Source organism: Oculina patagonica, chromosome 12 (genome assembly GCF_052425735.1).
Source record: "Oculina patagonica isolate OP01 chromosome 12, crgOcupat, whole genome shotgun sequence".
Classification (NCBI taxonomy): Eukaryota; Metazoa; Cnidaria; class Anthozoa; order Scleractinia; family Oculinidae; genus Oculina; species Oculina patagonica.
The window spans coordinates 21509996-21532444 of NC_135769.1; the positions used below are offsets into that span (position 1 = coordinate 21509996).

A 22449-nucleotide genomic window follows, 5' to 3' on the forward strand; every position below is an offset into this window, starting at 1 on the left:
CAAAACTAAAATGAAAACCATTGCGGTATGCGTCACCCGTAGCGGTTTTGTAGCAACCCCAAGCTATCCCCGTCTTTTTGGCCGCGCCAGGAGACTACGCTCTAGGACGACCAAAGGGTAAACTATAAATCGGCCACGCCCGATTAATAAAACTTTAAGAGGACATGTCCAGATAGAAATCTTGAGCGCTTTAATAGGTCTAATTTATTTGAAAAGTTTTTCTTGAGCTCCAACATATGTGGTACCCAGTTGAGTTTATCGTCGACACACATTCCTAGAAGGCGAGATTTTGTGACATAGCTTAGCACTGAGCTTCCTAGAAGTACTGGAGGTAATGGTCTTGCAATAGCTTGCCTACTGAGTACCATAGCTTCACTTTTTGTTGGATGAGGTGTCAGTCTGTTATCTATGCACCACCTTTGGACCTCTTGCAATGCGTTATTTAGCGCAGCAACTGCCACATCCGCATTATCGCCGATACAATAAATGGATGTGTCGTCGGCATACATATACAGGTCTCCTTCGCTTATCGCCCCCGGTAAGTCGTTAGTAAACAAAGTAAAGAGAGTTGGGCCCAGCACAGATCTTTGGGGTATTCCAGTCGTGACGGGTAGTATGTCCGATTTAACTCCGTTAAGCACCGTGAACTGCATTTTTCCGCTCAGATAATCTTTAATCCAATCTAGTAGTGCGCCTGTGATGCCGAAACTATTTTCCAACTTTTTCACTAAGATTTCATGTGATACACTATATCAGCTAAATTATCAATACCTCTTGAAAAATGTCTTTGAAAGAGATTCATGGCTACTAGATTTCAAAATTTCCTGGAGGGCATGCCCCCAGAACCCACTAGAAAAATCTTTCCTCGTCTATGGCAAAGGTCTGGTTACGGCCCTGCAGGCGATTTACTCTCAAAGCAAAGCCACCGTAAGCTCACGTTAACAACTAGAAAAATAATTTATTGATGTACAGCTTGATACAGTAAAGGAATGAACTGAAAATGTCGAAAATATTAAAGAAATTTCACCTTTCGAACATGATAATTATTAAAACACTTTCAAAGGAATTTGAGTAAGACAGTGAGTCGCGCGTTTACAAGTTCGATCGCTCATTGATTTCATGTGATGCCATTTCCACCTTAGCCAGACGAAGTTAGCTACCCTCATTTCCTTTCTTTTTCATAAAAATTACCAAGTGCCTCTTATTACTCATGCTTAAGACTTTTTTTTTTACTGTAAGTGTCTTGGAAACATGAATCGAAGTTGTATTTCCGTAGGAGCGCCCCCTTAACTTTGGGTGGGAACGAAGTAGAAGAAAACTGTACAGGCGCCTCATCACGACGAAGTTTATACTTTCAGTAGTAAGTTTAACCGAAATAAGGAAAATCTTTAATGGATCTTTCTGTATTTTCAGCAATTATACGAAAAGGGCAAATTTTGAAAGCCAGAAAATTTCCCGCCTGTCAGTTCAAAATTCGCGGTCAATATGACCTCCAAATATGGTGGTCCATTGTCTCGTTTGTCCAATCACATGCGCGGATTTCCATTCCGGCTCCTTACATATGCGCTGTTGGTTTGTTTTCTGCGCATTTCGCACATGTTCCTTTGTAGGGAAATGTTTTCGATTTGAGATTTGGCTATTTCCCTCGTGTCTATGATTGATCTCCGGATTCGTTCGACTCGAAAACGCAGGATGTGTTCCTGCCCGCACGTGAAAGACTTTAAAAAGGCCGATGGCTTGAAAGTCTTTCGCAAAGTCCACGCACATTTCGTCTGCTGCGCTTCGCGTGAAGCAAGGAAACGAAAGGTACACAGGCTGTAAATTTCCGCGATGGACGCTTACCGGCCTGAAAACGGTCATTCTGATTTTATGCTCATGTTCTTAATTTTTCCTGATTCAGGCAAGCTTGTGTCATTGCCACGAATGTGGAACTTACTCCAGTCGTCTTCACTCCTGCCTTTTGTGCGTCTATTTTGGTTGCTATTCCGGAAACCGGCACATTCACCATCACGCACAATCAACTGGTCATTCTTTAGGTACGGAGCTAGGAAAGTCTTTTAATTGCTTCGGTGCTGTGTATGCGATCGCCTGTTGCATTCACAATTCTATTGTTTTACTCTGCTGTTTTTAGCTTTGGACCTAACGCATGGCGTAGTTTACTGCTTCGTGTGCAGGGACAATGTATACGATCTGGATTTGGAGAAAATTGGTTTGGAGCAAGGCGTGAGAGCTTGGAAGACATTAGGTAAGTTGTGCTCTGATCGCCTTCGGAACAAAATGCCTTTTATCATATACATGGCAACGCCTGAGCAGCTTATAAGTAAGATGATTAAAGGAAGTTAAAATCTGCTATAAAATAAATTATAGTTATGGAGATACATGTAATGTACATGCAACGACAAGATTGTACATTTCGACACATCAAGACATGTCATCTTTTATTTTGACGTCTATTTTGCATGCCGCTACTTAGGGCTATACTGGTGTTGTCGTTTTGTGTAGTGATCCAGCATTTGAATTTATCCTGCTAGCTAACACAAAGAAGCGAGGAAAGAATATTGAAGTTTGCACTTTTCATCCATTTGTTGTGGTGTTGTTGCTTTGTCTTTTGTTTCACCTGAGAACCTTGATATATATCACTCGTTCAAAGAAATATCTACTTTTTCTTTACGTTTTAATTATGTCCAAATACTGTAATCAAACGGCGATTATCCAACAGAGAGCCTAAAACATGCAAATTGTTCAAATTCTCCGTCAACTTTGAGTTGCACTGTAAAAACAAATCCTTCATAATTGGACAAAATTACTATATTCCTTTGGAATTCCGCTGACTTTTTGAAAACAAACGCATAAAAAGGTCAATAAATTACACATCATTAGAGCTACGATTCAGATGCGTTTTCTATGACCCAGTTAAGTTTTACTTTGCAAGGAATTGTTCTTGTGCTCCAAAAATAATCCTATTACAACTAAACATGGAGCACTTTCCTTGTCGTTGTTGACATTAAGTTGACCTTCACCTTGGGATTGTCTGTGAAGGGAACTTATTTTAGATCTGTTTCTATATGCATCACTTATTTTCAGTGACAATGCAAAGTCCTTGACGATGCCTTTTGTCCTTCGTAAATTCCAAATTTCACACCGGTTGAGTTCTTAGTAAAAGAGTGACAGGTTTCTCTCACCTCAATTCTTTTTCATAGTCTAGTTATAAAAGCTTCCTTATATACAAATGGGACTTCAACCATCAGGACCATTTATCAGGGGACTTTCATGACTACATTTTTTGCTTCCATAAATTATCTTATTTTGTAATCGATCGTTAATGGTGCAAGTTTTGTGGGACCTAAAGGGAATTCTTCTTGGGAAAGATTTTCATTTTAGGCTTGTTTAATTATTAAATAATGGCCTTTTCTATACTAGAGACACACAAGGATGTAGATAAGAAAACACTAAGCTGGCTCATCAACAAGCCCAGCTGGTTTTGGTCTTGGCAGCTCTAAAAGTTTACCTTTAAGTCTTTGTTTACATGTGAAATTTTAGCCGGTTGAATAAGCTGGCAACCGGCTCTTAACGACATCCTTGGACATTCTATCCATCCAGTTAGCTAAACCATCTGGCCCTGGTTGTTCAAAGGATGGATAATGCTATGCTCAAAGCTTCGCAGTGAATCCACTCGGCTAACGCCTCGTGGTTCCACTTGAGTTTTGAACATTTTCTGACGCCATTTCTATGGTCTATAAGAGTTTATATAATAACTTGAATTCTATGCGCATTTTGATTGGTTCTTACCTATGATCTATTAGAGTACAGACGCATAGATGACGTCACGCGGTGGTGTGACTCGCGCGCGTGATCAGAGTTCATAGTCCAAATCAGAGTTTTATTATATAAAACAAATAGATTCAATTTTGCCTTGGGTCTGTTCAGTTATAGATCACAGAAGACGTCAAAATGTGGTAAGAACAACAGTGACCCACTCGCCTAGCGGCTCGTGGGCCACTTTTTTTGTTCTTACCACATTTTGACGTCATCTGTGATCTATAACTGAACAGACGCACGGCAAAATGGAATCTATTTGTTAAGTAGACCATGGAAAAATGTGGTCAATTTGTTAAATGCACCGGATAAATTGATATCCAGTGGATAGCGTGGTTTGTTTTGCCAACACTTATCCATGTTATGTCCACTGGATAGTGATTAACCGGTGGATAGCATTATCCACCTTTTAAACAGCTGGGCCGTGCTGTTTAAGATGTACAAAAGCAGATAGTTTGTCTAAGAAATTGTCTGGCTTGTACTGTGATCTTTGTACTGAGAGCATAACCATACAGATGCATACCGTATTTATTCGATTAAGCGCCCAACCTCGAAAAAGCGCCCACCTCGAATAAGCGCCCACCCTGAAGGTAGGAAAAGTTAATAAGCGCCCAGCCTCGAATAAGCGGCCACCCCCCTCCCCCCATAAAAACCCTGAAGTGCACAAGAGGAGTATCGAATATTGAAATTGACTATTAAAGTACTACTATAAAGACTTCCCCCTTGTCCGAGTTTTCTTAGTATTTTACAGAAGCTTTTAATGAACAGTAAAATTCTGCTTTGGTACATCTTCACGTTTTGTTATTAATTATTGTTTTGGTACAAAAATTAAACTAGCTATTTGCTGAAGATTGCGAAAATGTAATAAGCGCCCAGCCTCGAATAAGCGCCCACCTCGAATAAGCGCCCACCCTCAAGATCCAAAAATTTAATAAGCGCCCAGGGCGCTTAATCGAATAAATACGGTAATTTGTTGGACATCAGTCTTTTCAATACACACAGATCATATGAAGGATTATTCATCTCAGTCCAGTTTGTCTCTTTGTTCATTGCTCAAGATACATGGTCTTGTGGGATGGATTTTCTGTTTTATTAAAAACTAGCCATGGTATATTGCAATTCCTGAGTTTTGATTGGTTTACAGGCCATGGTATATGAGCTTATTTACCACAAATATGGTACTGTACACATGAGCTAGAACATCTTGGGAGCTCAAATGTTGCAATTTTTATTTTGTTGGTTTTAGTAAGACAAGTATTCCATTTGTTCTTGTTGGATGTTTAGATAGTTAGCCAACTCAGTGCTATGCGTCTGATTGGCTATCTTCCATCTCATAACCAGTGTGCGCTCATGAAATAATTGTTAAATAGATAATGTAAATGACACCAAAATAGTCCAAAACAAATTGCAGTGAAACCACTTGCCTGCATCTTGTGGTTCCACTTGAGGTTTGAACATATTAATGAGAGTGTAGGCCATGGTAAATGTGGTTGATTTGTTAAGTACTAGATACTGTGGTGGGTTCAGACTTCTATACATGTACAAGTAAGGGGCCTGGATTAAAAAAAGTATCTGTGGAATAATTAGCTGGGGTCCAGGCCTTTCCCCCTTGGTCTGCTTTTAAGATGTCTGCATTAAGCACCGTGTTGAATGTTGTTCATCTACATGTATGTTGCCTGTCACTGTTACCCTTTCAAAGTTCTCTTGAATACTGGTAATATTATTGTCAATGATGTGCTTGCATTTTTTTTTATTTTCACACAGGAAATGGCCGCATTAAGTATGTTCCGTGGGAACCAAGTAGAGCTGAACTTCAACTTCTTAAAGAAAATAAGAAAAGAATCAAATTAGAAACAAATTCATTTATAGGTTTGTAAAAATAGTGTTTACCTTGTTATTTACTTGCTGATAGTGTACAGACTCAATTCAAGGCCCGGTAATACGGGCAACATTTTTGTTCAACTTGTCTCGCAACATTGTTGCATTGCAAGTTGAACAAGTTGTTGCCCGTATTACTACCGCGCGCTCAACTTGTCTCGCAACAAATTTCGGTGTTGCAAGTTGCAGCAACGTGTTGCACAAAGTAGAACCGAGTTCTACTTTTTGCAACAATTTTTATCAACTTGCAACACCGAAATTTGTTGCGAGCCAAGTTGAGCGCGCAGTAGTAATACGGGCAACAACTCGTTCAACTTGCAATGCAACAATGTTGCGAGACAAGTTGAACAAAAATGTTGCCCGTATTACCGGGCCTTTAAGCCTGAGACTTGTCAAGAATGCTGGTGAGGGAGAGGGGACAGGGGGAGAAGAACCTGGGGGTGATGGAGTAGGATCCCTATGGGGAATGAGAAGGAAGGGGGATTCCCAAGGTAGTAGGAACTGGGAGAAATTTGGAAAATTATTTTCAACATTGTGTTCTTCCATAAAATATCCATACCCTTCCCATGAAAGGTTTTTCTGGTTTGAATCCCTCACGCCTCTGGAAACTCTAGTTAATCCCAATGATAAGTTTTGGCTTTTGAGACCCCCACCCACTCGGAATTTCCAAGGACCTTCTATGGGTTGGGTATGGATATTTTCTGGAACTCCACCTTAGGTAGAGTTTTACAATGGAAAAAGCACTTAGCGACAGGAAATACTAAGGAAGGGCAGGAACTGGGAATAAAAGGTATGGGAAGCAGGGAGTTCAGACCCTCCCTGGTCCCTCTCCAACCAACCCTCCAAGTTAAGACCATTTTAGTCGCCATGGCGACTAGAATTTTCGAGCTGGCGACTTAATTGGAACCAAAGTTGCCAGCCTGGCGACTAAAATTGAGAAGAAGGATTGAAAGCATGAGCTTAATTAAGCGACTAAAATTTTTCACTGGCGACCAAACTTGAGCAGTCGGTGGCCAAATGGCCACTAAGGAAAAAAATAAACTCTGAGGGTTGTTAACCCTTGATTAAAACTTGACTATTGTACATCAAGCCTGAGACTGACTCCTCCGATTAAAAATTAGTCTTCTTGAGAGATGTGGTGGCCTAAGGGTTAGCACAATGGACTCTGGATCAAGTGGTCTGGGTTTGAGCAATGGCTGGGGCAATCCAGCTCGGAGTATAAAATCTAATGGGTACTGGTGAAATGTCAGGACAACATGACAAAAATGCTAGCCTGGGGTTACATGCAATAGACTAAAAGATCAAGATAAGATTGGATAGCTTTATTTACCTGGGATGGCCCATGCATTACTCCAGTTGGTGTACATAAGAGCCAGCTGTGGATTGTCAGTGTTTTCCCAGCATTTTTTTGGTATCCATTTTTGTTACTGAGTGAAGAGGGCAATGCAAAACACAACAGAGAGATCCTAGCCATCAGCTGATACCCAAACTCTGTGATCCAGAGCAGGGCAGGAAAAAAAATTGAAGTACACTTGCCCAGTTGGCCAGAAAATTTCAGTTTTCACTTGTTCACACTTTAATATTTCTTGCCGTCACTTAACTCACAAGACTGCTGAGGCTAACTTCACTTGCTGGCTTGGGCAACAGGACTGGGTTTTTTCCTGCCCTGCCAGAGTCCAACTCACTACAGGAACATGTAATTAAAAGCAATCATTGACAATCATCATAATGCCTTTTTGCAGGTCTTAGAGGTCTTACCAACCTTGGAAATACATGTTTTATGAACTGTATAATCCAAGCATTGACGCACACTCCATTACTTAGAGACTATTTCTTGTCTGATCAACATGTTTGTTCTGGAGACAAACATCAATGTATTGTATGTGAAGTTGGCTCAGTCTTTCAGGAGGTACTGTACATATCATAAAAAAATTCTGTACAAAATAATTATATTGTGGTTTTAATTGTTATGGCCTGTCACTGATTGCTAGTTGAAAAGAAAATCAATCTGTAATGAGCCATAACAATCACTAACAAGTGGACATACAATTAAGGTAGTCAAAACAATTGTTCAGTAAAAAGAAGTTTACACATTCCACTAATTAACAAATTTTACAAATTATGCTAAATTTATGTACCCTGTATAACATAGTGTAGATGAAGTAATACTATATGCTGACTACAATGTCGACAAACTTATAGTTTTTAATGGAGGCTCAGCTAGTATAAATGATTATTAAAGCATACAGTTTATAATGTAGAACAGAGTTAAGTTATGCCATAAAAAAGGTCCATATTTTAAGGTAGATGGATAGTGCTACAATTAAAAAAATTGCTCCTATAAGAGTACTTTTATACTTGGAAATGAACCTAACTGTTGCTGAATTTTTAGTTCTACTCAGGTCAAAAGATACCACACACTCCTTTCAAATTGCTGCATCTAGTGTGGACACATGCTCGTCATTTAGCAGGTTATGAACAACAGGATGCGCATGAGTTCTTTATTGCTGCTCTTGATGTACTTCATCGGTATTGCAAAGGTGTGTTGTCAGATGCAGACACGCAGATGAATTTTCAAACCTTTCAGAACTGTGATTCATATGCTTAAGACATATTTTTAACAACACAAATGGGGTTTACCTCAATGTAAGAATCTGTGAAATATAAGCTCCAATGGGGCTATTGTTTCGCTACTCTACTGGTATATTGTTCTGTGGTTCTTTGTTGTCTTTGTCATTCTTTGTTTTACATCACTGGTGAGTTTCACAGGTTCTTACGCTGAGGATGAGCCCACAAATACCTCCAGATTGATTCATTGATTTATTAAATCATATTTACAGAATGATTTAATTCACACTCTTGCTTCAGAAAGTTCGTTCATCGAAGCGATAAAAGAATTAGATAAACTTCGGTAATTTCTTGACATTCTCTGTCTTTGCTATTCTTTGTGCGTTCAAAGAATAGCAAAGACAGAGAATGTCAAGAAATTACCGAAATTCACACTCTATTTGTGTGTAAACTCAGAGTACAGTCGAACCTCGATTATCCGGACCTCGATTATCCGGATTTTTCGATTATCCGGACTTCCTACTCTGGTCCCAATTTTTTCATGAATATTAATTAGTCACATTCAAGACCAGATATAACTAAGTTCTACGACGATTTAAACGTTATTTCAAGGTGGTTTACCTGTCAAAAAACATTGAAAAACCTCTGATTGTAGTTTCCAATCGAACAACATTTAATACTTCCGCAGGCAACTTCCTTATTCAGTTTCCACTAGCCATAAAAACATTCACACAAATAAATTTGCTTTCTGTCTTTGCTTACTTGCATTATAATGAAGTTTACAAGGCAAAATTTCAAACTTCAGAATGTTTAAATCCTACTATGAAGTGAAAACCATCGTAGAAAGTTCGTTCGGTCGACACCGCACGCTTGCACCACGTCTAGTCACCAGGCCCATCACGAAAAGACGCATGGAACGCTTGGAGGTTCAAAATTGTTTGCGAACGAATCCGCGTGTTTTCGTCGCCTTTTCCGGAGAAAAACTGCCTCAAAATGATCAGTGTCTTCGGAATTTTTGTTTGTGAGGATGGTTAACAGCTGGTTTATCGCTATTATGAAGCAACTTTTCTTTTTTTTTCTTTTTAATGTGGAAAAATGCGCCGAAGATGCGGACGAGCAAAAGTTAGCGAACTATGTGGATCCGCACCACCGCATCATGTCAGATGCCCTGGCCGTTTTTTTAGCTCATTAATATTCATACTTTCGATTATCCGGACTCTCGATTATCCGGACTATTAAGCCTAGTCCCAACGAGTCCGGATAATCGAGGTTCGACTGTACCAATATATGTACACTGTGTCATAAAATCATATTCCTACTCCTTCTCTTTTAATGAGGGGCCGTAAGGGGGTTTCTCGTGAAACGTGATTGTACGTTTATATTCTCCGTGATCCGTGATTATAAAATATTATTATCCGTGAACTGTGAATGACATGTTAGTCGTGACCCGTGAAAGCAAATTTTTTTTTTAATAATCTTAAAACTTGACAATAATTCTCCACTTTTTCCGTGAAAACCGACCTGCCGTGCAAGAAGATTCCTTTTGGACACAATTTGCGCGATGGCAAAATATTTAAGAACAGGTAGTCAGTCATTTTTTTGCAAAAAAGTCTTTACAGGACTAAAAACACTCAATATGGAGGCTTAAGTGCACAAGGCTTCCTCGTCTATGATGTTATTTTCCGTGAAACGTGATTTACTATTTTTAATAGTCGTGAACTGTGCGCATGACCCCCCCTTACCGCCCCTCTTTAATCTTCTATCCTCTTTCAGACACCTAGAACTTTTTCTAGACATACAATTATTTAGTACTTTCAATGTACTCAGGAATGGATTGGATGATGTAGGATGTCTAGTAGATTCAGTCTTCAAACTTATTCAGTGAACTTAAGAACTGGGTGTTACATGCATAGCTGCTTTCTATCGACAACCATCTTTCGACTTGCTAAACAAACAAGATGGATCGAAATCCACCAATCACAGCCCAACTAGCCTGACTAGCATGACCTTCTGAACTTGTGGGCTCATTTGAATGAAACCAACACCAGTATTCGGTTTTGATTGACTCATTTCAAACAGCACGTCGAAAGACGATGTAAAGAAATGGATTTAGAAAGATAGCTATGCATGTAACACTGAAAGCGGGTATAAAAGATGTAAATGACGATTTCTACCCAGGATGTTAGGCTTTATTGCTCATTAATCAATGTGTCAGCACTAATACATGTAGCCTGCTTAAAAAATGAATTTTTTTCATATTTGTTTCTTTCAGACGATGCACCAACCAAGGATCTTTTGCTCCCCAATAACCCCAACAGATGTAACTGTATAATTGATAGAATATTTACTGGTGGACTACAGTCAGATGTCACCTGTCAAGCTTGCAAGTAAGTTGCACAATTTGTTAATACGATAAAATTAATTTTCAGTTCAGAGCTTCTACATACACTGTAACCAGTAAATAAGCCAACAGATCACAGTTTAAAACACACCAAAGCTAGTCTGTATGTGTGAAAGCATAGCAAAATACTGTATGAGTGAACTCTGCTCAATTAATGCTTGAAGTATTTCACTGCTGTCAATCATCTATTTATATAAGTTGACCTCTCAGGAAACAGAAGTTCACTCCAATCAATACCCGATTCCCTCTATAGCGCGCGCCTGCAGGGAATCACGGTAGTTGTATTCATCAAACCATGCGCGAGACTCGGCAGCGTGATCGTTGCTGAGTCTCGCGCGAGGTTTGATGAATACAACTACCGTGATTCCCTGCAGGCGCGCGCTATAGAGGGAATCGGGTATTCAAAAGGTCAAATAACATGGTAACATATAGTTACACATGGTCAAATGTTACCAGATGTTACTATGTTAGCATGATACCAGTTACCATGTGTTACCAAGTTAACATGGTAACATATATTAGTTACATGTTAAATGATAAAATTATGGGTGCTAACATGGTAACATGGGAAACATCTCCCTTGAATAAATGCCGCCCTCAAATTAAGACTGCATTTTAGAGCAGATATATTAATAAACGCCACCCTCGAATAAACGCCGCATCATGATGCAGCAGGCCTAAAATAATATTTCCCTTGATTGTAACAATGTTTTAAGATATTTAAAATGACTTTTGAGACAAGCACTACAACATATTCCTGTTTTTTTAAGTTCAAATGTTCAGTTACCATGCTATTGTTTACAAAAAATATATTGAATTTGAAATAAACGCCGCCCTTGTATATATGCAGCCCTTGAATAAACGCAGCACTCAAATCACAAGAAATTTAACAAACGCTGCGGCGTTTATTCGAATAAACACGGTACTAGGAAACAAAAAGACTCTGTTCTACATGTATGAGTTCCAGGATGCCAGACACTCACCTTTAGGATGACTCTGTTAGAGAAATCTTTAATCTTGTAAGATTGTTGTTTTGTTTTTGTTTTTGTTTAGTTTATTTCCTTACATCATTCTTTTCCTATAGGTGTGTTTCCACAACCATTGATCCATTCTGGGACATCTCTCTGGATCTTGGGAACATCGATCATAGCAATGGCAATGGTAGAAGCAGTTCTGGAGCATCTGCTGCATCAACCCCTGACCCAACACCACCAGGTAGCACACTAGGTTGATTACATTACATTACATTACATTACATAGGGAATTCGAAGGAAGGAAGAAAGGGATAACATTTTTCTTTTAAGGGTTCAACTGGTTTAGGTAATTCTACGTACAGACTGGTCTGAAAGGATCAGTCAAGGTCACACTATTTTGAAAAGTAGAGCAATGTTATGATATCTATAAAAGTTATTTTTGTAACAAATGTACAGAATTACAGTTAAGTTTATAATCCACCAAAAAGGTAAAAGTTAATTAAACCAAAAAGAAATCAGGATGAGATAAGTTATCAACCTTGTATGCACCTGATTAAAGAAATGTTGGCCCATGAAACCCATAAACCATGAATGATGCAACCCAAATATTTACTGGGAAATTGGAAAAAATAATTATCATCTTTGACAGAATAAACGTGATAAAAGAGGTAGGGCGGATAAATAATGGTCTAAAGGTTCTGAAAGAAAGAATACATCCTGATTATCTTATTAAAGAAATATTATTAAGCTTATGAAAGCTGTCTACCCAGAATACCATTGGGTCGATTACCGGTAATGCTTTTTCATTGCTCAATGTTTCTTCAATAAGGTGTATAAAGAAATTCTAATTTCAACTCAGAGGATGTACCATTCTTGAGACAGTCTTAGCAGAACTTAAGGCTGTTGATTTAATTCGGTTGCTTGTTTCTTACTGTACAGAAGAAAATGGTCAACCAGCAGAAGACAGCAGTCATCATGATGAAAGCTTTGTTCCCAAATCACTTGTAGATTGTTTGAGAAGGTAATTTGCACTGTACATGTACATAATTATATTGTTTATTAAATTTTGTGATAAATATTTTGGTTTGTGCCATGCTGTTGTTAGTTTGTCTATTGTGGCAAACACATCTAGTACTGCTAAGGGTGCATGAAGGATACTATCTTTAGGTCGTAAAGTATGATTGTCCGGGTGAGAGTAGTTCTGAGAAGAACTGTTGTTGGTGACTGACGTTTCGACAACCTGAGCGGAAGTCATCTTCAGAGTCAAGTGAAAAGTTGTTGTCAGTCAATGATGTTATAAGTCTGGTCCGTTGATGTTGATTGGTCAGTTCAGCCGTGATGTTATTGGCTGTAAGACTCGTGTAGAGTTTGTCGACAGTAATTGGTCAGTTTCGATCCGTCTATTGTTAGTCAAATTAAGTCGTTCTGTTGGCGGTCCTTTTGTTGGTTCTGTTTAAGTCGTGAATAAGTCATTTGTAAGGTGCCGGTAGCTGTTGACATCTGTTTATAGGCGTTTGTTTTAAGTTTGTGTACCAGCTTTCCAGAGTCAGTGGTTGAAAATAGTTAGTACTGTAGGTTAAGCATTCAGCAGAACTACTCTCACCCGGACGATCATACTTTACGACCTACTGACACTCCTGGGTTCAATCCATTTACTATGATACTATCTTTGTTTATTCTAAAATACACACATGTACAACTGTAATTAGTAAGTACTGTAAGTAGGAACTATGAAATGCAAGTACATGTATTTCAAATAGCGATAAAGTGGATCTCGGGTTAATCTGTCAGGTATCATTGCAGTGCAATATCTGGAAATTTGATTCAAAAATTCAGAAAATTACTCCAAACATTGAAGGGCAAAATTTTAGATTTATTTAGTTTTGAGGGTATATGTTCTATTACTGACAGTAGACTTACTGAAGCTAGTCATTCTCAAGATTTTTCACCTGAGTGATCAAACTAGATGCAATTATAAAACCAGGAGCAGATCCACCAAATTCTGAAACAGTGGTCTGAGACACTTATAAGGTAGCAAGGGAATACCCCTCCTGGCTTCAAATTATTTAGTGACATTAATTTTGATATTATTTTGGTATTTACATGTAAACTGTGTTATTATAAGTTGTCTGCATTCAAGCCTAGGTGCCCATCAGGCCAAAGCTTATCATGATTTCTGTAGCATGAAGTACCTAGTTGTATTTTTACTCCCCCCTGGATGGGATGTTAGTCCATCACAGGGTTAAGTAAAGTAAAAAAAAGTAAAGTCTGTCTCCGAGCCATGAGGCCCATACAGCCGAAGCTTATCCCGGTTTCCGTAGCATTAAGCGACTAGGAGTATTGCTACTCCCCCCAGCAGTAAATTTGCCTGTACCCATTTATACACCTGGGTGGAGAGATGAGGCACTGTGAGAGTAAAGTGTCTTGCCCAAGAACACAACGCAGCGCCCCGGCCAGGCCTCGAACCCGGGCCGTTCGACTCGGAGTCGAGCGCGCTAACCATTAGGCCCCCGCGCCTCCACACATCCCATCACAGGGTTATCCCAGCATTAAATTTGCCAGAACCCATTTCAAGAGGCACTGTGAGAAAAAAGTGTCTTGCCCAAGAACCCTACACAGTGACCCCGGCCAGGGTTGGAACCTGGACTGCTTGATCCAAAGCCCAGTGCACCAACCATTAGGCCACTGAGTCTCCCAAATAATGATAAAACATGCTCTATGTGTTTTCGTTATGTTGCGGCACTATTCTAGTCAATATTGGGAGGTGCAGTTGCCTAATGGTTGGCATGCTGAACTCTGGATCGAGGGGTCAGACCTGTTTGAGCCCTGGCCAGGGTCACTGTGTTGTGTTCTTGGTCAAGACACTTAACTCTCACAGTGCCTGGGTACTGGCGAACTAATGCTGGGGGGTAACCCTGTGATGGACTAGCATCCCATCCGGGGGGGGGGGGGGGAGTAGAAATACTCTTAGTCGCTTCATGCTGCAGAAACCAGGATAAGCTCCAGCAAGATGGGCCACTGGGCCCAATGCATACTACCATTATCAGTGATCTTGACAAAATATGCCCTTTGCTTTCTTTTTCAGATTTACAAGACCAGAAAGACTTGGTAGTGAGGCCAAGATAAAGTGTAGTCAGTGTGAAACATATCAGGTAAGCGTCAAGAGTTTCCTTCAGGAACACTTTTATCACCGGCTGTGTAGCACAGTGGAATGCAAGTAAACTGAATGTGAAGGCAAGTTTTCTTTTTACTGTCAGTATTCCCCTCATGAATATTTGACTGGACAAAGAATATTAAGCTTTCATGCACTTTGACTTTGTGAACAATTGAAAATTTGAGTCCACCCATCACGGCTCATGTCCATGTGCTTTGCACACCGATACTTGATTAATGATACCTTTTGCCTGACCATGAACATTTCACAGGATTCACTCTTGGCCTAGTTTATTCACGACTTTTTGGCCACCACAATGATGATACCAGTCTTTGTACCCAAAACAGGGTTGAGAAATAGGCAAAGTATAATAGGCCATTTCCCTTTGCCTCTGTTTCAAAACAAGTCTATGTGCGAAACCATTCATATGAAAATGAGTTTCACCTACATGTCCATTTTCATTCAAATCAAACTCATTTTCATTTCAATGAATGGATTCACACTTGGGCTTTTTGAAACAGAGGCAAAGGGTAACTCGGAAATGGCCTATTAATTTCCTTTGTGGGTCAGAATAACAAACACTTGACCTTTCTCATGTCCTTGTTTTGCTTATATAATGCTTTTATTTCCACACAGGAATCTACCAAGCAATTAACAATGAAGAAGTTACCTATTGTAGTTTGTTTTCATTTCAAGGTAATTAGTGTTACCCTCTGAAATAAAGCATTTACTTTACTCTACTCTACTCTACTCTACTCTACTCTACTCTACTCTTCTCTACTCTACTCTACTCTACTCTACTCTACTCTACTCTACTCTACTCTACTCTACTCTACTCTACTCTACTCTACTCTACTCTACTCTACTCTACTCTACTCTACTCTACTCTACTCTACTCTACTCTACTCTACTCTACTCTACTCTACTCTACTCTACTCTACTCTACTCTACTCTACTCTACTCTACTCTACTCTACTCTACTCTACTCTACTCTACTCTACTCTACTCTACTCTACTCTACTCTACTCTACTCTACTCTACTCTACTCTACTCTACTCTACTCTACTCTACTCTACTCTACTCTACTCTACTCTACTCTACTCTACTCTACTCTACTCTACTCTACTCTACTCTACTCTACTCTATACTCTTTACTCTTTACTCTTTACTCTATACTCTTTACTCTATACTCTATACTCTACTCTACTCTACTCTACTCTCTTTTTAGTAACTATGACACTTTGGTTCATTATAATAAGGAGCATTTTCTACTCCCCGTAGATGGGGTGCTAGTCCAACGCAGGGTTACCCCCCAGCTGCAGTAAATTCGCTGGTACCCATTTGTACACCTGGGTGAAGAGAGGCACTATGAGAATAAAGTTTCATGCCCAAGAACACAATGCCGGGCCAGGCCTCGAACCTGGGCCGTTCGCTCTGGAGTCCAGCGCACTAACCGTTAGGCCACCGCAACTCCCACAGACATGGCAATTATTACTACTAAAAAGTCACTTATCCAGCTTTTACAGAACAGTAGCCATAAGGTGTATATTTGAAGTTGGTGGTGTTGTGAAGTAATGATTACACTCTGGACCCCAGACCGAGTGGTCCCAGCATGAGCCCTGGATGGGGTCATTGCATTGTTGTTCTTAGGCAGTGCCTCTCTCCACCCAAAAGTTTAAATGGGTACTGACAAGCTGTCAAAGCAACCCGACAAAATTCCAGAGGGGAGCAACCTGTGATGGACTCACATGCTATCCAAGGTGTGTGGGAGGGGAAACCTATAATCCTAGTCACTTCATGATGCAGAAAGCAGAATAAGTTTCGTTACTGACTCAAGTGCAGACTTCTTTATTTGAAGTGAGGAAGTGGTAGACTGTGGTGTATACCCAAATGTACTGCCGCCTGGTTAGCTCAATTGGTAGAGTGCCGGACTGCTGTGCGGGAGGTCGTGGGTTCGAACCCCAGACCGGACCAACACTCAGGGTCTTAAAATAGCCAAGGAGAATGTGCTGCCTTTGTAATTGCATCTGCAAATGGTTAGACATTCTAGTCTTCTCGGAAAAGGACGATAAACTGTAGGTCCCTTCTCCTGTATCTTCAGTCTTATAACAGGGGATGTTAAAGAACCCACACACTAGTCGCAAAGAGTAGGGCACGAAGTTCCCGGTGTTGTGGTCTGGCCTTTGTGTAGTAAATTACAGTATGTGTACAGCGCATTTGAACATTACATATGAAAAATGCGCTAGATAAATTGATTATCATTGTTATCATTATCATTACTTGTTTAGGGGCAGAAACCAGATTGTTATGTCGTGGGTCTGTCCTTTTGATATTCAGACTGTTGATCACTTCGCTGTTGAGACTAAATGAGTAACTCTAATTTTACTTTGGTGTCTTTCAGCGTTTTGAGCATTCAAAGAAATCCAAGAAAATATCAACGTACATTCCCTTTCCTCAGCAATTAGACATGGCCCCGTTTATGGCATCAAGGTATGAAAACTTAGTCCATTTGTACCATATTAAGTTGTTGTCATCAAATTTGATGCCTTTTAAAAAACGACTGAATGAGGGGAACTATGACATGCGTTGTAGGTTCCCTGGATTCTTTCCTTTGGCACTGATGTGGTGTTAGATTTCCTTTAACCCTATCCAGACCGGGGGGGGGGGGGGGGGCGGAAAGTGCCCGCGCCGACTTTGAACGCTTATAACTTTTTTAATATTCAACCAAACGCTGCCAAACTTTGCGACTTTACCTAAAATTTATCTGGGAATAATTTGGTAGGGTAGGTTGTTGTGTCAAGAACTTGACGTCACCATGGCAACGGCATTTTGACAGGCATGTTTTCCCAAATTTGTAATTTTCGTTTTTCTATTAATGAAAAATAACTTTAAATCAGTTATTTCACCTGTTTACGGGTTTTAAGCACATTTTTATTGGTTTCGAGTATTTTCCAGTAATTTTGGGCGGTTTTCTGACGTTTTGGCAAAATTTCGAAAACCAAGATGGCGGATCCAAGATGGCGGCTGTTTTGACATTATGATGTAATTATCACGTGATGTGACGTCATCGTCCAACGTGACATATGCCAAAAGATAGATTTTGGGACATACTATATATCCTGTAAGTTTCATTGTGATTGCTTAAATATTCTGGAAGTTACGGAGGGGGGGCGGAATCCGCCCCCCCCCCCCCCGGTCTGAAAAGACCAAAAAAAGCCCGGTCTGAATAGGGTTAATAAAATGTGGGGCCTTCATACATGTTTTTTCAAGAACACTGAAAGTTCGCAGTTTAATTACGTTGAATTTATTGATTGATTTACTATTAGACAGACAGACAGACAGACAGACAGACTGACTGATTTTTTGACTGACTTACTGATTATTTGATGTTTGATTAATTTTTCCCAGATTGAATGGTAATGGTGATAACGGTCAGTCCAGCCTCTCCTGTGACTCAAAGTTAGTTTTTCCTTACGTTTATCATAGTTACATACAAGTCAGTCTTACTGTTTGGGAGGAAGTAATTTGATTTTGTTAAGAAGAAAGATGTAAAAAAAATTGTTAAATAATAAGAAAAACATGTTGGGTGGTAACGCTGTGACTAGTCTCCATAGCAGCCCTTGTTTGGGTCGTCACACAACCCTAGTAGAGAGTAGCGTTGTGTGTTGATCCAAATAATGGTGCGTGACAATGAACGGATGGCGTCAATTCAAGATTGATAAAAAAAAAACCTTTCTCCAAAAATATTAAAACTGACTGTAATTGTTCTGCTGACCTCAAGTGTTTAGCGTGGCTGTGTTTCCAAGTGTAATACTTTAACTTTTCTTTCAAAGCACTTGTTTTAACTCACATGGTTGTGAAGTAGTCGTTAAAAGCCTGTCATTGCTTATCTCGCGAACCAAGTTGTATTATTTTGTGAATGTCACTTCAGGTATACATTATTCGCCGTTGTGAATCACAGTGGCACGTTAGAAGTTGGTCATTACACGTCTTTCATTCGTCAACAGCAGCAGGTGGGTGACTGATTGTATCTCCGTTGTACGTAAATATTGTGGTTTTAAGTTTGCCTCACTTTTTTCGGTCGAAATCCCATCTCTGAGAATAGCCCGCGTTTTTCGCGAACGTGGTCGCTAAGCAGCATGACGTTTCGTTATGGCGACATGATGACGTAACAATTTTCGAAGTGCACCCCGACCCGAGTGCTCGTACTAGATTTTCATTGGAGAATAACAATCGGAAAGTCTTCGGGTGAATTTACGAGCCTGTGCCAATACGGCACTTGACCTAACTGGTGAATTTTTCCAAAGCTTTCCATACAAAGTGTGGCTAACATCTGACATTATTTTGGAATTCCGAAAGTTATAGAATTTTCTGCTTTTTTGCACACTTCTCTGCGTTAGTAACTTTGTTTCACGTGTTCTGTTCCTCAGTGGTTCAAATGCGATGATGCGTGGATTACTAAAGCAACTTTGGATGATGTTCTTCAAAGTGAAGGGTAAGTTAGAACTCCTTAATTTGAGTTAATTTACTTTGATTTAAGTTATAAGTATTTTTACGTTGCGGTCAAAACATCCAGCGACAAAGCAAATATATCATAGCTAAGAAAACTTTAACACCCCGGCTCACTGCAAGGAGAAGACTGCATCTTCAAAGGAAATCTATCCACATGTGTTACACGATGATCTTATGCATGCAGTGCAAATAACTATTTCACAAGCCACCAAGAGAGGTTGAAACATGGTGTCTGGGAGAAGACTGCGGGGGTGCTTCCTCCAAACGGGACTATTTACAAGACTTTCAACTTCAAGTGTTATGGTAGTAGAAGACTTTAGCAACTTGTCCAAAAATCTTCCAGCAATATGTCTTGTGTGTCGAGAAGGCAGCCAACTAATCAAAAGGAACTTCTAATTTGTATTGATGTCCCATCACTAGTCGTTAAGTGGGGTTAACTACGATGTGAGTTGTTCTATTCATATAATTTGTAACATTTTCTTTCGACTTTTTTCAATTTCAGTTATCTACTTTTTTACCACAAGAAAGTCCTTGAATACGAATAACTGCAGGGCAGGCTGTTGGACTAAAATGAAAAGAAAGCACGGTGTGATTAATGTGGTGTTCTAGAAAATGAACAGAATATAATTAGATAAATATGTTCTTAATTTATGTGAAAGAATTGTTTGAAAAGGTTACCTTCCTCTATTGAATTCTCTTTGGAATTCATGTTTTTCCATATTTGGTGAGTTGCACGCCGACGTGGTTTAATGGTCAGCGTTTCCCGCCAAAATGACACGCGTTCACGCGCGAGCACTCTTTCGCTATTGGTTAATCTCGTATTCTTGATAGAATATAGATCTCCCTGTTACCTTTAAAAAGTAGAGACCGTAGGCAACCAAAAATTCCTTTTATAAATTTTGAATACACTTACTAAGCAAGCTTCGCGATATAAATGCCAAATAATAATTTAATAAGACGAAAGCGCGTTCTTCTGTTGAAGAAGTTTAATTTATCACTCGTTTTTGAAAGTGAAAGAATAATTTTATACAGTTACTTAAGAAACGGTATATTCTTTGCCTGGTACATTTGTCTGTTTTACACTGATCCGAAAGTTAGCACACTTTTGACTGTCTAGTTGTTTTTCGAGTTCTCGACACTGTTCTCGCTTTTTCAAGTTAGTTTTGTAACTTAATTTCGTACACAATACAAAACTGTTGTTAATAAATCACAGATTTATAATACTATTTGCTATAAATATATGGGATGTATTTATTTGAAATGCTTTTTCGCTCTAAAACAAATTTGTCGGTACACTCCGATTGTTAAATAAAGTATTCACTTATAAAAGGCTGTTGTTTGTGATGGTCTGTTTAAACGTTACCTTAAATCGAAGTTCTGATATGGACTTCCAGCCGTTCCTTCGATTGTCATGCAATGATCGATTGTCACACAACGATCAAAGAAGCGTTCCGTGACGACTCAACGGCAGCAAGGGAGACTAGAGGTTTTTAAGGACAACTGAAATCTTTCTTTGCGTTGTAGCCAGGAATGCAGGCTTTTTTGGTGGGTGAACGCGGGTTAATTTAGCTCGTTAAGTTTACCTGGCAGCGATCTTAGAGTCGCTGGTAATTTAGAAGAAATATGACTCCCTGGGCAGCTTTTTCCACACCCCTGAAGCTTTTTCTGTTTTCCGAATCCAAGACGTCCCTCGCTCACTCAAATTACACCTACGTTGCAGGCTTTTTGTTTTAACAATTTGTTAGAGCCCTGTTTGCCCCCTCCCTCCGCAATGTTAAATTAACACTGCACCAGAAAGAATTGAAACTTATACCCAGTTTTGCTGAGAAACATTTAAATTTGAGGGGGAAGGGGCGTTGTTTGATTATTTGTATCTTCGATTGTGGTTTTATTAAGTCCATTTGCATTTTTTCTGCAAAAAGCCAAGAAACAATTCGAAGAAGCTTTTTTAAAAAATTTTGACAGAATGTTTTAAATTCGTCGTTCGTAACCGGTCTCAGTCTTATACACTCTCAACCAAACTTGTTAACTAGGTGTCCGGCAACAAAGCTCGGTGCGTGCTTCACATGCGTGCGCTCTTTATTCGGTTGCGAATTTTGTCATAGAGGTCGTAAATCGTTATAAAGCTTCTGTCATTTCCCCCCCCCCCCCCCCCCCCCCTCGAATTTTGCAAAAGTTAAGCCCGGGCCAAACGAGGATGAGAGTTCAAACTCTCACTCTCGTTTGGCATGGAACTCTCATCGACTCTTGTGCGCTCTCATCGACTTTGAACGTTCTCAAATGTTCATGAGAGTTAGACGAACTCCGGTTCTCGTTTGGCACGAGTTGATAAAAGAGCGCATGAGAGTTGACGAAAACTCTCATGAGAGTCAACTTATCCTCGTTTGCCCCGGGCTTTATGATATATTGGCAATGGAACTTCTTGTCGTCCAATTTTGTCGCTATTGATACTTGTAAAAGACCGAATTGCATTCCATTGAGTCTATTACCATTATATTTCTCGAGGAGGGAAAACATACCGTGTTTGCACTCAATTTACTTTGTATTTTTAGGTCCTGTAAACAATTTTTTTCAATATTTTTCATACACCCTCCCCTTCAAAAAAATAATGGTCCGTCCCTGATAAAGACAGACTATGTATAATAACTTTGTTTACGATAACAAGTTTTTTTAAGTTACGAAAGCTGGTGTAGTGCTTGAAACATCATCTTTCTAAGGTAGCTTCGGCGGTCATTCTTTTAGTTCCTTTGGAGTATTTCTAGTGAGAAATCGAGAGGTCAAGAATATTAAAACTATCTTTTTCACCAGCTTGAACAAACCAAGCTGCGAAGGACCTCTTTCCCGGTGATAATTTTTGCCATGACTTATTTGAATTTCAAATTAGGACATTATTATTTGTTCTCTTCAATCATGTGTGCACGCAGACAAGATGAAAGCAAAAACTACATCTTGTACGATAGTTTGCTCTGGGCATAGGGCAATTTAGACACCGAGAAATTACGTCTAAGGACCTCTGACACTGTTATCTGTTACTATGAAAGACAGGCAAGCTTTAACTTGCGCCTATGGCGAACACGTCGACAAGAAAGTTTCATCGATTTCGAAGAGTTGGGAATGTTGGGAATGTGGGGGTCACTGTGTTGTGT

The 22449-nt window shown here is 39.6% G+C and overlaps 1 protein-coding gene across 1 annotated transcript; it reads left to right on the plus strand.

Annotated features, from left to right (window-relative positions):
• Window positions 1-1558: 1558 nt before the first annotated feature.
• On the plus strand, window positions 1559-20230 carry LOC144633666 (ubiquitin carboxyl-terminal hydrolase 22-like). Its single transcript, XM_078492511.1, has 16 exons — window positions 1559-1806; window positions 1901-2036; window positions 2132-2245; window positions 5581-5685; window positions 7437-7603; window positions 8087-8234; window positions 10535-10649; window positions 11748-11878; window positions 12577-12658; window positions 14723-14789; window positions 15428-15487; window positions 17193-17281; window positions 18200-18250; window positions 18723-18804; window positions 19222-19286; window positions 19806-20230. Exons 1-16 carry the CDS (start codon window positions 1654-1656, stop codon window positions 19846-19848), a joined length of 1608 nt encoding a protein of 535 aa, XP_078348637.1. The 5' UTR covers window positions 1559-1653; the 3' UTR covers window positions 19849-20230.
• The last annotated feature ends 2219 nt before the right edge of the window (window positions 20231-22449 follow it).